General features: G+C 36.0%; 2 protein-coding genes across 2 annotated transcripts in view; one reads left to right on the forward strand and one right to left on the reverse strand.

Annotated features, from left to right (window-relative positions):
• Window positions 1-7,327: 7,327 nt before the first annotated feature.
• On the reverse strand, window positions 7,328-16,207 carry LOC111512082 (persulfide dioxygenase ETHE1, mitochondrial). The gene is made up of 5 exons (XM_023168176.2): window positions 16,066-16,207; window positions 15,864-16,008; window positions 15,498-15,709; window positions 9,325-9,595; window positions 7,328-7,588 (listed from the first exon to the last, which is right to left on the reverse strand). The coding sequence occupies exons 1-5, from the start codon at window positions 16,144-16,146 to the stop codon at window positions 7,518-7,520; spliced, it is 780 nt and encodes a 259-aa protein (XP_023023944.2). The 5' UTR covers window positions 16,147-16,207; the 3' UTR covers window positions 7,328-7,517.
• Window positions 16,099-18,658, forward strand: part of mlt (tubulin folding cofactor E like protein mlt) — a 50,530-nt gene continuing 47,970 nt past the window's right edge. The window contains exon 1 of the mRNA XM_074181629.1: window positions 16,099-16,234. The gene's annotated coding sequence lies outside the window, so the exon portion shown is untranslated. The remainder of the gene's footprint in view (window positions 16,235-18,658) is intronic.

Below are 18,658 nucleotides of genomic sequence, written 5' to 3' on the forward strand. Positions count from 1 at the left end.
GTCCTTTGCAAGTGTCCGGAGTTATCGTCAATAAGAGAGTTTGTGTTTGGCGAGTCTTGGTCTACACCTGCCGATACAAAGGAGATGTCTCCTAGTGACCTATCCACCTTCCTGGAAAGGACAGAATGGACGATGACCTAGGAGAACAACACCTCGGGAGGATGTACAATGGGTCACATATGTGGCCTGAGTGCTGTGGGTCTACACTCACCCTTCCTACTCTACAAATACAGAACTTCGAATTAGTACTCTGGTAAACTACTTGTGTCTGCCTCAATGAAACTTTTCTGGATTAAGCACATCTCCATTCAAATCGCACATATCTCGTGACGTCACACCAGCTTTCGACAAACCCGCAGATTTAAACTCACGTATTTTGAATGCTGTCAATTTGAAATTTTTGCCATTGTATTCTGGATAACAATCACTGTCAAATATAATGAAATTGCACAAAATTGTATTTAACTTTTCGACTTTATTGTCCCCTCCACCAATTAAAAAGTTTGAGAGTTACATGTTTAGATTAGTTATCCAGATTTGGTGCTGAAGAGGCGATAAGGAAAGTGTCTTAAACCGAATCATTGGATATCCACCAGTTCAGAATTAGGATGACAGCGTTTCATGTAAGTGAGATTTTACCTCTTTCCTTTACTATATTTATAGCAGTACTGTGAGAATAAAGATGGACAATTAGAAAGCCAAAACCTCTTTTTTCAAGCCTTTCTTACAGATTGGATTAATTACTGAATTCTTCAATCAATCATGTTCCACACGTTCTTGTCTCTACAACTTGTGAATTAATTTCAAAGTTAACCCCTGGTGATTTATTAATACTCCACACAAGTTACATGTGAAATACATTATTTCTGTAATGAAGTACTTTATATTTAGGTTCCTATTTCTGCTCTGCAAGTTATTTCAACTCACCTTGGCCACCTGTAGAAGAACAACGATAAACTGCAATTATCTCCAAACTACCTCTGAGAAAAGAAAATAAATAATGCATTGTCAGTAACATAAGGGTCATCTGGTATATCAAAATTTCTAAACGAAGTGTGAGAATTCTGCCAGAACCCCCATGAAGAGGATTATAAATTTTTATTAGTATTGGCATCTGGTTAATCTCTATAGCATTATGGGGTCAGGTAGAGTATTAACACTTAGATGCCATTAGCTATAAAGCTTTTCTAGATGAACCTGTTATTAGTGAAATCATTTTTGATATATTGCTATCCAGGGAGTTTTCGAATTTCAGTCGGTACAGCGTGAGAAAGCAGCTATTACGAGGTGAGTTTTTTATCAATTATAAAACTAAATACCCGGAATATTTGAGAAAAACAAAATTATGAATGCTTCATGTATTTCATTTCTCACCATCTTTTGTGAAGAGTGTAGATCAATTGTAAGTATAAATATAAAATCAATAAACTGAAGATTTGATAAGATCTTTCACAAGTTGAAGACCCTGCCACGTCAATATATTCCTCGATGTTATAAAAACAGTGTTGGAGAAGAAACTCTTTAATATTAGATTAAAATTTTGCGACGCTTAGTGCTTTCAGAAAAGAGTGAAGATGCATATACAAATGTGAGTTCAGTGAATTTCTCCCACTAATTGTTCAAATGAAATATTTTATTTTTAGTTTCAATTATAAATGCCCGAATAATAAACAGTTTATAAGATAGATTGTAGGTATATTTTTGTAAATACATATATTTTATGAATAAAGGTATTACAAAAAACTAATTGTTAATTTGTGTCTGGGTTTCATGAATCATTAGTAAAACTTTATAGATATATAATGATGGAAGTGACATAATGCCAAGTTGAATAAAAAAAGGGTGACAGGGTTCTTTGTTATTTGCTTTGGCTATTATTCTTAAGACTTTTTGGGACCTGAAAACACTAGAAACCAGTAGAAAGTTTGCTAGTCACAGCTTTGCTCAGTCCAGTTCAATTTATTATCAAAAAAGTTCATACTTTTACTTGGATGAATATTGAGATTGGAAGATATAATTATATCTGAAGTTTTATTTACATTCAAAGTCAGTTTATCAGCAGCAAACCAATTATACGCTAATATCTCGCGTCATTAGTTGTGTCTTTGCTAGTAATAATAAAACAATAAAGTCGTTTCATCTGCTAACAAGGTATCTTTTGCTGCTGATTTTATAAAACTGCATAGATCATTGATCAAATAATATAGATCGAAAACAATAATGGATTTAAAACGGAGCCGTGAGGAACGCCATGCTTCATACTGAAGTACCTATGTAAAATGGTCAAATAAAGTACTCTACTCTAGCACACATACTAGCACACAATGGTAATATAAAACAGTAGTACCTCACTTAATTGGTTAATGGTAAATGAGATATCAGGTAGAATTTGAAAAACCATTATAAACTGGCATTAGGTAAATTTTGAATATGAATAATTCTTGGCATAAAGAAAGAAGGTTAATGATTTAATTTATGTCCCTTATTTTTTATTATTTTTTAACATGGATAGATAGATTTATTAATTCACGGCTCATTATATTCATAATTCCAATTTGAAAATTACCAGGGTTTTTATGTAGACTTTCAGCTCAAAAACATTTTTAATTAACAAAAGCATGACCAGCTCAATTCAACTCTTTAGTAAATATACATTTTTTTAAATTTTTTCAATTTCTACTCGTATTTTCACTGCTTAACTGCTTGTCACACAGTTTTGAAATATAAAACTTTCATTCATTGAATACCGTTTTATATTCATTTCTATGTTTCCCTGAATTGTTTATTACTTTTACTATTTGTTTGCGCGACTTGACTCGACTTCAATCATAATTTTCTCATGCGGTGAACTCAAATTTAGGAAAATGGTACTTGTGAACTAGACTATAAAGGAAAACTATGAATCTCGTAATTTTCGTGAAAAGTCGACTCCGTTCAATGAAGTTTATATTTCGTCAAGCTCCATATCTCTCCAGTCTAGTCGGCGTGGGAGTTACACCCCCCAACCCTATAAGCTGTGCCAAATGAATAAAATCAAATGCCCTCCTCTCTGACAGTCAAAGAATGCCTTCTTGTAGAAGAATATATCTACGAACGTGCGACAAAGAGCACCGAATAATAATCCTATTGTCGAGAGCCTGTCAGAAGGATCTGGACAGAGATGTGTAGACAGTAAACGGTTTAAAGGAATTTCAGAAAAAATGTATATACCTACCATGAATAGGGAGAAAATTCAATAACCATAGAAGGAAGTAACAAGCCTTTTCATATACTGCGAAATTGGTATAAAAGGATACTTCCTGATACTACTGGTGAAATCCCCTCAATCCCCAGCATTTATATTCAATGTACAGAGTGTTCATGTCAAAACTCCCACGAAACTTGAAAATGTCGTTGAGTGCAAAATCACATTTATTATTAGTAAAAAAGTGAACAATTTTATTGCTTTTATACGTTGATAATTTACAAGGAAACAAAATTCAACAGCTTTTTTGTTGCGTAGGATTTCATGCGACTGTTGTTTACTAATTTGAGGTCGCTGATTTCAAATTTCCAACAGCTCTAGTTCTCAAGATACAGCTTTTGATCATATTTGTGTTCTAGTTACAGTAATCTCCCATAAAACCGAGTGATTCTTTCACAAATTGATTTTTTGCTACAGTGTCTACATCGAGGAATATCTGTAAAAACGATCCCAACTATTTGTGTTACATCTGTGGTGAATAGAAATTGAAAAATTATAGAGAAAGTGTGTCGGACTTCGTAAAACGCATCTATCTTGATTACTTTGGATTTCCAGTGGAAACCCGTGACAAGTACTGACTACCTGATATGGTATGTAAAACATGCGTTGATTATTTGAGATTATGTATTTATTTATTTATTTATTCATTAATTTCATACACTATTCTACAGGATGAACCTAATTATAGAATAGGGAGTAACAGTGGCATTTACAAATATGTACTTACATAATACAGATTATGTTTTCAGGCATATATTAATTAGAGTTGTTAGTGGTTCAACTAGAGCTGTGGCACAATCTTTAATGATGAATGCTGGAATATGATCAGGTCCCGCAGTAAATTTAGGCTTTAATTTTTTCAGGGCATGATAAACATCTTCAATACTAAAATTTTTGATCACTCAGCTGGGAATATCACTACTGTTGTTCGCATGGTCACTTGATGTTGACACTATATAAGAACTACTGAAGAAATCTGCAAAACCCTCAAGAATATCTGAGGAATTATCGAGTAGCTTGCCTTCATGTAAAATTTTATCTCCGATTCCATTTGTATATTTTAACTTGTTAATGAATGACCAAAACTTATTGGGGTTATGGATAATCTCGCTCTCAGTTTTCTGAATGAATTTTTTATAAGCTATTCTAATGTATCTCTTGATTTCTGCCCGAAGACGTTTGAATTCGTGAAAAGCGTGAATGTCGCCGTTTCTTTCGTATTTACAACAAAATTTTGTTTCAGTTGATCCGGAGAGATCCCTCAAACCATCAGAACGATTACCATTATTGTATGGTTGATATAAACAGGATCAATGAAAGAAAGCGGTTCAAATGTTTCCACTCTAACGTGTTATCTATTACTCGACCAATCGTGTACTCTGATGGTGCACCAGTGCCACAAGCATCTTCATCTACACAAAATGGTAACGATTCACGTGAAAAAGTCTCTTCTTCAAGTGATAAAAGTGGAACAACTGATTTTAATCTAAATATTTGTCCTGAGCCCTGAGAGCTGGGTTCGTTACCAAAAGCACATTCAACTAAAGTCGAAGAAAAATATGTTAATGTGGTTTCTGTTATGGAGGAAATCAAATACCACAAACACACAAACACAAGTGGCTCATATGTGTAGATCTAGTTTATTAACTTTTGGTTTACATAAGTTACATTGGTTGTATGGGGGAATCCTGCTTTAGGCTCTTATCTCTCCAGGATTAGGATTAGTTCACTATCTGTCTTAATCTACTTTCATGTAACTTAATCTAAGTTTTCATTGCGGTGGTTGGTTTTTGAGGGTTGAGGTTAGGTTAGGACAAGGGTGGTAGGGGTGAGGCTTCAGTGTATTCCAGGCTGTGTCCTGTCCACTATCTGATTACCAGTGGGTACTCCTCAAGGATGTCCTGGATCTGCTCAGTCGGATCTTCCATTGCTCCCAGGATTCTGGCTGGTGGAAACCGGAGCTTCTTCCTCGGAATCCTTCTGGGGCCTCGAGGCATCCAGGAGGTGGTCAGTGTTGATGGCTGCGGTGTTGATGGCTGCGGTGTTGTTGCTGCTCATTGTTTTTGCGGCGTATGGGCCTTGGAGTTCCTGAAATCTTAGTTTCATTGGGGTAATTTTTATTGTCTTATACAAATATTGAGAGCTGTACCAGCTAAAGCTGGAACGAAAAATCTGACTTCAGATCTAACATCATCACCACGAAAATGTATAATACCAGTCATAATATCCCGTGCAACAAAAAGTCTGTTTCCTCGTGAATATATTGTCAATGTTTAAACCACACTCACTTAAATAATTATTATTGAGATCGAAAGTTATAAATGAACTGCGTTTTTTGTCACAATTCCAATACCTAAAAGACTATTTCCGTCTTTTCTATGATTTTCAATTCCTCTTGCAGTTGCTATTTTCCTTTCCGTCTCATTCGAAGAAATCTTTGGGATGGAGTCGTGGGAAAACACGTACTCAAAGATTATTATTTGTCAAAATTGTTAATAATGTCAATTTCATTCTGGACCTTTCTTTGGTGTAGGTAATTCTGCTCATTCTGCTGATGCCAGCCGTGAATGAGAAACATCTGCAAGACTTACATCTGCGAGTAAGTGTCTGTTGCATGTAAATCAATGTCAATCGTGATATTAGCAGGGGAAGTAGTTGTTTTCTGGCAGGCATTCACCAGAACTTAGTGTGTAGGTACGTTGGGAGAGATTGATGTTTCGAGACTTCATTTCGAAATATTTATTGTTTTACACACACGTATCTCTCCTCGATATCTAAAGTCTTCAGACTCAATTCGAATCCTTAGTTACAAGGTGAAAACCATTATTTTAATGTTTATAATGCTGATGAAGTTCCTATGCATATGTCTAATGTCGATATTATCAATGGGCTTGTTTCATGATTTTTGGTTTAGTTCATTTGGTAGTAATTTCAAATTGAAAAATGACGTACTTTGTTACAGCTCTCTAAATAGCGTTGTTTTCCTGTAATTAATTATTAAAAATCTGATTTTCTAGGCCCGTGACGTCACGGGCCTAGTCCCGCTTCTTGTTCGATTGACCAATAGGAACAATACAAATAATGAACATTGCCAAATTGTAAAATTCACGGAGCCTATAAACAGATTCTGATTCATTCGTGATTCAAAGTAAAATCACACTCACTTACGACAACTGAATCTAAGAAGAAGGTGTAAGAAATGCATTGGAAGGGGGAATTAATTATACATGATATCCAAATAACACAAAACGCAATAAAAACGTTATTTTTTTAATATCTCCGGCAGTAGACATTTTTATATTGATATCACAGAAATTTTAATAATCGACGTGTATATGAACCCGTTAACGTTTAAATTCATGAAAAAATCTCCATATAGAATAAAATGTACTCGAAAACCATGGTTCTAAATAGAATTTAAAGAGCTATGTTTTTAAATGGTTCTCGAAGGCTCATGAATCCTAATAAAATAAATCAATTATGCATTCTTGCCACCCACCAAAAATGAGATAGTCAGCTATCTCTCTTGAATGTATGAGACAATGTACTCTTTCTAATGTTTCATAACCGCTGTAGACACGCGGCCAATTTAACCTCTTGCTTCTCGAATTTTTCTTTTTTCTGCAAGTATAAAGAGGTATCGCTTCTCGAATTTTTCTTTTTTCTGCAAATATAAAGAGGTATTGGGACCGATTGAAGAAAATGTTGCCAAATGCCACTTCAACTTTTTCACCAATCCAAATCTTTCAAACTATGACAACACAACATCTGGTTTCACTTGACATGAAGTGACGTGTTTATTCGATGAAATATAAGTCTATTTTTATTCATTCAAAATGAGTATGGAAGATAACATATTGGAGCAGAAAACTCGAAATTGTTATATATGTTAACATGCAGTTAATAACTTTGGAATTATAGTGAAATGAGATATTTTATATCTTATCTCTTATGCACCATTGGTAGAAAAACTTACGGATATTCTTGTGAATATCCATTGCAGTGGTAATACATTCAGACAGTTGTAATTTAATCAGTAAATTGACCTCTTTATATCTAATAGACTACTCCCAAAGAAACATATGGTGATAGCACAGCTTTTTTCAATTTTTATTCAAAATGAATATACTACACTGTTATATGTTTACAAAAGTAAAGCTTCTACTGATATAATGTATATAAGAATATTATAGAAAATTTGAGCTTTTTTCCCAAAATTCCCAGTATATCGGAACATTTCAATATGTCTTCTATAATCCAAGTTTTCAACAAATTAGAGTCCATCCTTTAAGTCCTCGGGGAGGTCGTAGAGGCCGCAAACTTTGTTAGCAGGCAGGGCTTTATCTGAAACAAAACACAACTATGGAAATTAATCCGAAGTTGGAATAGAAGCGACGAAATCGGTTTCCCATCATTAAACTTGCCGTAAGGGATGATAATTCCATGTATGAGAAATGACGTTGTTAGTAACTGCTAAAATTGTGATTTGGCTCAATGGCAGATACGAAATAACGATTAGATTGAATCGTGGAGTGATGGAGGAGGAGATAAATCCAGGATATACTCAACCCAGCAATTAATCTGCCAAGACAATAGCGATACCGAGTGGATTGATTTCGAAACTTCAAGAAAGTTAATATTAGTGTTGCCACCAAGTAACGAGATTATCGTCTCTTGTCGTGTCTCAGGCAAGAGAAGATTTTTCTCTTGAAAAACAGTATCTCGACAAGACAAGAGATTGGGTCATCTTGTCCAAGACAAGAGCGGGATATTTTTTATCGCAATCCTCATTTTGTGAATCACAGTTGATACCTTCATTCCACCATCTTTGTTGGAAAAGAGCTGTATGTGAAGTTTAACTCTATGATTTTCGAGTGAAAATTCTCAAGTCAACAAAAAAAAAGAGACGGGTAGCAGCAATCCATCATCGGCTCTGTTTTCCGAACGTCGAAGAAAATGGTTACCTCAGTTAATTTTGATTTTATTTTTTATAGTTTGTGGGCGTAGATCGAGACAAACCAGAGATTATTCTGTTTTGGTTGATTTCCGGGTTGGCCGTGGTCTTCTTTGGTTATAATCTACAAACGTTTCAACTGCAACTGCGACAGTCAGGAGAACGAGTGGTTCATAACGTTCTCATCAGGAAGTTTTTTCCACATAACCGCAATTCTCCAAATGAAAGAGTTCTTAAACAGTGAAGTTGAGGTGTACCGAGTTGAACAGCCACAGTCCTTCGCGTATTTCTGATATGTACAGCTCTTGGTGGAATCAAATGTGCCAAGACACTTGACTACAACATCTCTCGTGAAAGTATATATAAAAGAGAGACAAATCTCCAACCTTCTTTCGATGTTCCAGGTTGTGTTCCGGTTACAAGTGATGTTCGCGTCTCCAATCAGGCGGATGGCTCTTTTCTGGATGGAATCCAGCAGCTTCAGGGTATGCTTATGGGCGGACCTCCATACATGAGAACAATACTCCGGAGAAGATCTGATCTGAGCTTTATAGAGCATCAAAAACTGCTGAGGTGTGTACAGTTTTTGAGAAGCAGCCTTTGCAATTCAAGCGACATGATTGTGTCAAGACATGTTGGTGTCAATTTTAATAATCGTTCCCAAAGCCTAGAACAAAGTGGTTCCTTTCGAAGAAAAACTCGATATGGGGAATGAAGAGCTCCAATAAATTCAGCTCCTCTCATTCTACACAAGAAAAACAGTGACCGGTCGGTCAATACCGATAATAGTAATAGATCACTCAAAATCCTGTCATTGGAGAATATCGTCATAAGAGCCAACATTAGAGATGAAGCACAGACAACCGACCCCGGAAATAACTGGGAGCTCGCCAATGGCATAAGGAAGATGTATGCATTCTGCGATGGAAGAATACAATGGATTCTGTTGATGAAGGAACTGGTTCAAACTGTAAAATCACGAGAAAAAATAATATCAATGATGCGGTAACCGTGTCATTTAGTTCGAAGATTAGTTCGAACTCTACTTGCCTTACAAGCAACGAGACGAAAAGAACAGTGAACAAATGAAAAAATTAATTGATTCGTAACACTTCACTGAACTCACCAATTTGCTTAGGATAGCTCAAATTGAGGTTGTTCATGATCCGGATGAACTCCTGCAAGCTCTTCGTCAACCTCGGATTGAGTCGCTTCTCCTCATCTACCGAAGTAACCATCCTGCCAGTGTAGTCATGCGCTGGATAAAGCAGAGTCGATTCCGGAAGAGAGAATATCTTATTGTGCACGCTGTGGTAGAGCGTTTCAGGATTGCCCTCCTGGAAATCGGTCCTGCCGCATCCGCGAATCAGGAGAGCATCTCCGGTGAAAGCGATTCCCTGGAACAAAGGAGGGTATATTGGTGGGAAAATACAATGAGCGCCGTTTGCATTGGGGAGAAAGCGTTAGTCAACATATTGTTCAGTTTTATTGCAGCGCTCACGAACCGTAATTTTTGAAAGGCGTTTATATAATATTTGATAATTCAAATGGTACTTTTTTTACATCATACGCCAGTTCATAAACGAATCGAAATAGTGAGAGGCCAATGATACAAGGTACGATAGGTTGCCTTTTACGTTTCGGGATTTGGCAACCCTAGTGTTGCAATCTGGCAACTGACAGCTCTATCGTAAAGTTGGACATTTTTGAGCTTATACGTACTCAAAACGTTTTGATACAGTGTGACCCATTTAAGATGGAAGCACCCTTATAAAACTTACTTTTTTTAACCGATTGGAATGATTTTTTTTTTGTTAGGTAGATATTCTATTAGATAGATAGATAGATTAGATAGATTAGATTAGATTAGATAGATAGATAGATTAGATAGTCTATTAGAACACCAAATATCATGAATAAATCTCAATTTCCAGGGCCAACTATTCTTATTTTTCAAGGTCAAAAATCTAAAAAAATTACTAGCGATTTTTTTTAGAAAAACTCTGACTACACCACTGGATTTGTGACATTTTCAAATGGGTAACATGTAAATTACGTTGAAATGCGTCAATCAATAAAAAAGTTATAAAGGAATGAAATTTGAAAAATATGCCGTTTAATCAACCCACCAATTCATGTTCAGGAATTTTATGAAAATTCTGTATACTCCACTGGATTCAGGATGTCTTGAAATATTACTGATCACAGTTTCATCGAAATCTGTTCGGTAATAAAAAAGTTATAAGGGAATAAAATTTGAAAAATACGTTGTTCAATGGAATTTTAGCAACGTTCTTACTACACCACTGGATTAGGGGCAATATTCAACAAAATATTATTTATTCAAACAAAATTCATGAAACGTTTATGGGAGAATCAATTTCCTTTCATAATGTATGTCGAACCATATCAATCAATCAGTTTATCACAACAAACTTTAGTGTCAATAATTTCAAATGAATCTACAAAAAACTAACTGTAAGTACATTTTTCTAATTGCTACAAACTAGCGGAAAACAATCTTTTATTCACAATCAATGTAAAAATAGAAACCAAGAAGATACCGAATTGAAAAATAAATGAGTGCAATTCATATTCTGGTGGCCTCCACCAAACTTCCATCCAATTCAATGCATTCATCATATCGCTTACGAATATTTTTTAAAGTATTCCTCAATTGTTGTGGAGTAATTGCATCGCAAGCTTGCTGAATTCTGGTGCACAGTTCCACTCGATTCCTTGGTCGTGATTTGTAAACCTTTTGTGTAACATTACCCCAAAGGAAAAAATCGAGTGAAGTAAGGTCAGGCGATCTTGGTGGCCATCCAATTAATGTACTCCCCTTTCCTATCCAACGATTAGGGTAATTTTGATTCAGCCAACTCTTCACAATTCCTGCATTATGTATGGAACAACCATCTAACTGAAAATATAAATTTCTTGTTTCTGCAAGGGGAAGTTCGTTTTTCTTGATCACCTAGTTCCAGAGTATGTAAAAACTTTAGTTTAAATGGCCTCAATTTATTTTTCTTCAGACATCGCCTAACATTCACCCTAGGTAAGTTTAAATCTAAGCTGGCATCCCTCAAACTACTATTTGGATTATTTCTGAAGTAATCTAATATAGTCTGGTTATTTTCGTTCCTTCTTCGTATATTGTTCTTTAAAATATATGTGGTTACTGCTCCAGTCCGATTGAAAACTTGGTTTATTTTATGTACCGTGCTGTTACTTATGGCTGGACGATTAGGGTGTCTTTCATTGAATATTCTAGTTACTTCTCTTTCACTCCGGTAATCATCACCGGAAAGACGTATAATTTCGATTTTTTCTTGAATTGACAATTGAGCCATTATCTGTTTTTATTTTGAAACACAAATTATTCAGTTCACTAATGGTGCGTAACAAAATGACAATTTAACAAAATGACAATTCATGCGCAAATAAATAGATGAGAAACTGTAAGTCACAGCTAACTTGTTTATTTCATTAATGCATTCTGAATAACAGGCAGTTAAAATTGCACATCTCATTTTTTGCTATTCAACAAAAGGAAGAAATCACAGCTGATGTTACCTACTGGAATGATAATAATTATTATCCATTGCATATTTTTTTCATTATAATTTCTATTGGGAGTACATTAGACTTGTCTTATATTGTTGAAATTGTTTTAATGAAGATTAACCAGGAGTTCTCTCCTGATTGTACTTGTTTATGTATCCACTCCACTTCGAGAAATACCTATAGACTATTTTTACCATCATGATTTTCAGATGTTATAATTGTACGACATTGCAATAATCACCCCAATAATTTTTTCAATAATCAACAGTGGTGTAGTAAGAACGTTGTTAAAATTTCATTTTACAACATATTTTTCAAATTTCATTCCCTTATAACTTTTTTATTACTGAACAGATTTCGATGAAACTGTGACCAGTGATATTTCAAGACATCCTGAATCCAGTGGTGTATTCAGAATTTTCATAAAATTCCTGAACATGAATTGGTGGGTTGATTAAACGGCATATTTTTCAAATTTCATTCCTTTATAACCTTTTTATTTATTGACGCATTTCAACGTAATTTACATGTTACCCATTTGAAAATGTCACAAATCCAGTGGTGTAGTCAGAGTTTTTCTAAAAAAATCGCTAGTAATTTTTTTAGATTTTTGACCTTGAAAAATAAGATTAGTTGGCCCTGGAAATTGAGATCTATTCATGATATTTGGTGTCCTAATAGACTTTTTGAATATCTACCTAACAAAAAAAAAACATTCCAATCGGTTGAAAAATGTAAGTTTTATAAGGGTGCTTCCATCTTAAATGGGTCACACTGTATACGCACGCTATTTGTGTTGTTTACGGCCCAAAAATGGAATTGAATCGTGAACATTTTCGTGCAATTATTTTTTACAACGTGGATTAAGTCAACAACAGTGCATGGATGAACTTAATTCAATTTTTGGCGATGAAGCTCCAACAAGGACCAGTGTTTATCGATGGTATGGTGAATTCAATCGTGGTCGTAGTTCACTACAAGACGAATTTCGTGAAGGTCGTCCACAATCAGTTGTTGTTCCGAAAACCATTGATGCTGTGCGCAAACTGATATTGCAAGATCGTCATGTGGCCTATCGTGAGATTGAGACAACCTTAGGCATTAGTGGAACCAGCATACATTCAATTTTGACTGTCAAAAAAATTTGTTCGCGTTGGATCTCACACAATTTGTCAATCGCTCAAAAAAAGGCTCGTGTCGATTGGTCGAAGGAAATACTCAAAAAATTCGATCGTGATGCTTCGAAACACGTCTATGACATCGTGACATGTGATGAATCGTGGATTTACGCGTATGAGTCCGAAAGTAAACAGCAGTCGACTGTATGGGTTTTGAAGAAGGACCAAATCCAACAAAAGTTGTTCGCGCACGAAGCACTTCCAAGCAAATGGTCGCCTGTTTTTCCGGAAAAACCGGACATGTCGCAACCATTCCACTAGAACAATGCAACACAGTCAATTCTGAGTGGTACACAACCATTTGTTTGCCGGTTGTCTTCTAAGAAATCAGGAAAACCAACCGCCACACATCGGCTCAAACAACTACATTTTTGAGCTCCCAAAACATCAATTTGATGAGTCATCCGCCGTATAGTACTGACTTGGCACCGAATGACTTCTTTTTATTTCCGCACGTAACAAACAAACTGAGAGGTCAACGTGTTTCGACACCTGAAGAAGCGGTTGCTGCATTGAGAATGCATGTTTTGGAGATACCTCAATCAGAGTGGCAAAAGTGCTTCGATAATTGGTTCAAACGCATGCAAAAGTGTATTCTACCCTAAAAAAACAAATGTATGCGTCGATATATGGTGATGGATGGAACATGACTCCATCCCTGCAAATCAGAATCAGAACGACTGTGGACTGAGTGGACTGCACTTGGTGACCCGACTCCAAAGCGTGTAAAGAGGCAACACTCGGCTGGCAAGGTTATGATATCAGTAATTTGGGATGCGCGTAGTATAATATTCATCGACTATCTTCAAAAGGGAAACCATCAATAGCGACTATTACATAGCGTTATTGGAGCGTTTGAAGGGCGAAATCGCGAAAAACGGCCCCATTTTAAGAAAAAGAAAGCGCTGTGTCAACAAGACCATGCACCACGTCACAATTCAATGAAAAAAATGGCAAAATTGCATAAATCGGGCTTCTAATGGCTTTCGCATCAACTATATTCTTCCGATCTGGCCCTCAGCTACTTTTTTCTGTTTTTAGACCTCAAGAGAATACCAGCTGGAAATACACTCGTATTTAGCACCCATGGAGGGATAGTCGTCGAAACGAGGCTAAAGACATATCGTGTACTATAAAAACTGTATGAAAAAATTGTTTGACCGCTATAATTTTCGTATAGCTTTCTTTCCCTTTTGTATCGCTTTGTAATGAAATCAAATTCTATGATATTTTTTCTATGTCAGCCCACGCATTTTTCAGCCCAACTGTCAATCTAGTTGAGTAAAAAACATGGAGATACAATAACTTTTCAATGGTGAAGTTGCTAGGTAGATGGAAAAACAGCTTCATCTTTTGTAGATTATTCAAAACACTTTATAGAGTAGACGTATTCATCTGCTCGACTGCTGTGAATCTGTTTGAGCACTTCTCTGATATGTGGTAACGGTAGGATCTTCCGGTATACAACGGTATTTTTATCCGGGCTCTTTCACTAGCGACATTACGAAACAGAAAATCCCAGCCCAGCAGCCTTAGAAACTGATCTCAGATTCATGTAATTCCATTTAATTTTTCCAGGATAAGCCAATATCGTTCATCGAAGTTCAATCGTATAGCTATGGCAAGTCTCTGCAAGGTATCTATAATCTCGCATGACAACAGCCCTGCCCGTCTCGGACGGTGCTATCTGAGTGTGAACATAATTTTGATACGGTTAAATGGAAGCCACCATATACCAGTCAATACATTTAGAAGCAAATATATAGAATGATTCCTGGTTTCACTGGTAATGTTGAAAAACGACCCTAGCCATAGCAAAATTGTATTCGACTCCAAACAATCAATCAAACGATTATTTTTGAAATATTCAGATTGGTATGCAAGACCCAAATTCATGTTTGAACAAGCTGGCAACAATGCCACATCTTCCATCCAACAAGATTTTAAAAGTGATCAGTGTTGCCTTTTGTACGAAATATGGTACACACCCACCAAACACACTTGTTACATTTACGTAAACATGACATAAAATTAACGGAACATGTTTATGTAATACATTTAAGTAAATACTATTACATTTTTAAGATAATTTTACCCCATATTCACATAAATAATTTGTGTAAAAACTAACGTTGACCTAAAAATACACGTCAATATGGTATATTAGGTTTCACTTAATTCCTATGTAAAGTTGTTACTTCAATATTACGTTCGCTGTGTTTTCAGCTTGTAACATCCAGGCGCACTTGACTTTTTGGCCACACTGCAAATGATAATATGTTCATATGTAGAAGGCAATTTCAAGCCATTTCATAAAAACAATTAAGATCTTCACGACCCTTTATCTGCGAATGTCATTATATTTCTTGCATACTTAATAGATGTAGAATAACAAACTAATCAAGTAGGTACATCCCCAAAAAGCTGAATTTGCACCGCTTATTCAATGGAAATTTGTAATCCCCTAAAAAGGGTATCATAATACCTATATAAAACACATTTCTCAGCGACTTCGTTAGAATAAATGAAAGCCATGGTAAAAATCAACTCTTACCTCTTCGGCAATATAAAATGAACAGCATCCATTAGTGTGGCCTGGAGTATTCAAAACTTTCAGTTTGAAGTTTCCGAAAGAAATCATATCACCTTCATCAACGAATATATCAGCCAGAGCTCCACTAGATTTTGAAATGATACTCCTGCACCCAGAAATAGTTTTCAACAGACCTGACCCGGTGATATGATCAGCATGCATGTGGGTATTTACTGAAAAAAAGACAAAAAACTGGAGTAATTACTTTTTCAAGATAACCTTTTACTTTTCCATTCATGAGAATCACTTTATCCGCCCCTGTAATTCGGTTGGTATCAATTTCCAGTTAGCAATTAGGCCAATATTTATTAAGGTATCCATACTTACCGACGTAAACCAAATTTAAATTCAAATCTTTTGTCAGTTGAAAGTCCCGCTTCACATGTTCCAACACTGGGTCGATAAGGATGCACTCTCTAGTTGATTGGTCTCCCAGCAAATACGTGTAAGTGCTACTTACCGTGTCGAAAAGCTGTCAAACAAGTTCCATTACCCGACAATGAAAAAAACTTTATTATTGTGTTCTCACCTGTCGAAAAATCATCGCACTAGATAATGTACTGTATTTTTTGGAAAATTGTTTCGCACAAATTCTTACGGATGTTGCCATCTTCAGTGCTTGATTACAACTCAGAGATATAAATTATCATTTTGTCATAATTGTCAGTCAAGCGTCTGATACTAGATAAGTATATTCGGTAAGTTATACTCTCGTAAGTTATTCATTATTGATCAGGATGGAAAAACCATTGATAATGTTTGATTTTCCTGGAATAAAGAAAACAATACAGCTGCTGCCATCTATATTCAGAATGTTTTAAGAGACAAACTGGAGATTAGTCAGATAGATTTCTCACCCAGTATTAGTATTGAAATTTAAAAAAAATACCATTCACAAGTTCAATTTTCAATAATTGGAACTATCTTCTAGAAATTGGTCAGAAATCAGTTTCGAAAATAAGTTTTCTGAATTTATTTATACAGATAGTGTCCTCTAGGGTTGGGAGGTAAAAACTTATTAGAAATCGGAATCGCCACGTAGTTTAAAAAAAGATATCTTTATATCTTAAAGTTATATCTTAAAGGTTGCCTAGATATCTAGAATCACCATTAATAATGCTTTTAAATATCAATGTTACCGAGTTCAGTGATATTATTTTGTTAGTAAGATACAAGGACTGAATACAATGCACTGTCACTCATGGAGAATGGCAAGAAATATATGTCTCAATCATACAAAGTGAAATTTCTGAATGTACCTCGAAAATTACTCAACGAATGTCAAATGGTCAAAGATGAGTATTAAACGTTTTTAAATGAGCATATTTTTAAAGTATCCGACATATCAGAATGTTCCACTGAGTCTCTAGCATACAAAAAAAATCTCATGATCATCGTTTATAAAATATAATTTTCTATACTGAGTGATCAAAAAATATAATTATGGTGGCGGTTACAAAAGTTTTACATATCAGGTGAATCCGATAAATTCAGTGACGCGGATAATTGAGATATTTTTTATGACGATAAACACTCTAACAAATGTTAAATTCAACGGAAAAATACATAGGAAAAATTATGAATACGCTCATTATCCTGACGAAGATTTTGAATGCAAATTTAAAATCTCGTAATCTGGAATATATTCAACTCCAGCGTTATGAAAAGTTATGGAAAAATGTTTTCTGAGAACTTGGTTAATAATCACGATCAAGCTTCTACTCAAAAAAGGTTCCAGGTGAAACCTATGAAGACTAAGAGCCAGTGAACAATTTGACTGCATGAAGTGTTTATAGGTACCTGTATATTTGAGTACAACATATTGCAATTTATTCAATGAACCCTATTAAAATGAACATCAATGTGGGAGCAGCTATATCAGTGTATTGTTCTGAATCATCCCCAAAATAGATGACACCCAGAACATCTTGGCTAAATGCAGATGGTTCTCAACATGAGATCTGAAAAGCGGATATAGACAGGTGGCCGTTTGTTCCGAGGATAAAGAGAAGACAGCCATTTTTAGCGACATTGGATTATACCAGTTTAAGTTTATGCCGTTCGGATTATGCAGTGCACCCACAACATTTGAATGCTTAATGGAATTGATGTTGAGACATTCCTGAAAAACATGCTTGGACTACCTGGATGACATTATAGTGACCGGAAAAAGTTTTGACGAACAACTGTCAAACTTGAGGAGTGTTTTCACGAGCCTGCGAAATGCTCATTTGCAGATCAATCCCATGAAGTATTGCGTCTTCCAGGAAATGGTGAATTTCTTGAGACACGTTGTGTTTTCAGAAGGAGTTGAAACAGATCCAGAGAAAATCAAGGCAATGCAAGAATGGCCAACACCGAAGTGCAAGAACGACGTAAGCAGTTTCCTAGAACTCTGTAGCTACCTACTACCGGCGTTTTCTGAAGGACTTTGGGAAAATTGCTGGGTCGCCTCATAGCTTGACTGAAAGGAGAACCCCCATTCATTGGAAACCCATACTGCCAGCAAGTGTTTGCTGCCCTGAAGAGGTATTTGACCAGCGCACCGGTCCTGGCGTACCCAAAAGAAAAGGGCTTGTTTATACTGGACTCGATTGCATTCCAATATGGAATAGGAGCAGTACTTTTCTGGTATAAGTCCGAAAAAATTACTGTGACACTAGAAAAGAGCTCCTCGCAGTGCTCAAAGTGGTGGATCACTACCAGTCCTTTTTATATGGCAGTGAATTTTTTATTAGTTCAGACCACTCAGCACTTCGGTGGCTACTCAACTTCAAAACCCCAGATGGACAGATAGCCAGGTGGATCGAAAAGTTACAAACCTATGATTTTGAAATTGAACGTCGGAATGGAAAGAGTCACGGAAGCGCAGATAGCCTCCTAAGAAGGCTAGTCTGACATCCGGATTAAAATTTTGTCTACGCCAGGAAGACAAGGATACCCAGTTAACAGAAGACGAACTTTCCACCAGCCGTGACAAAGTAGCTGGCAGATACTCATTTATGGACAGCTCTGATAGAAAGATAAGCTCCCCTACCTCCCGCTGCTTTTGGTTCCCTCTGACCCAGAGGGTAGCAACCTGTAAGAGTTCCTAGTTCAGGGATACGGACAGAAGGAGTGAG

Source organism: Leptinotarsa decemlineata, unplaced genomic scaffold (assembly GCF_025532065.1).
Source record: "Leptinotarsa decemlineata unplaced genomic scaffold, Ldec_3_MD MMD2_tig00026314_RagTag_RagTag, whole genome shotgun sequence".
NCBI classification, from domain to species: domain Eukaryota; kingdom Metazoa; phylum Arthropoda; class Insecta; order Coleoptera; family Chrysomelidae; genus Leptinotarsa; species Leptinotarsa decemlineata.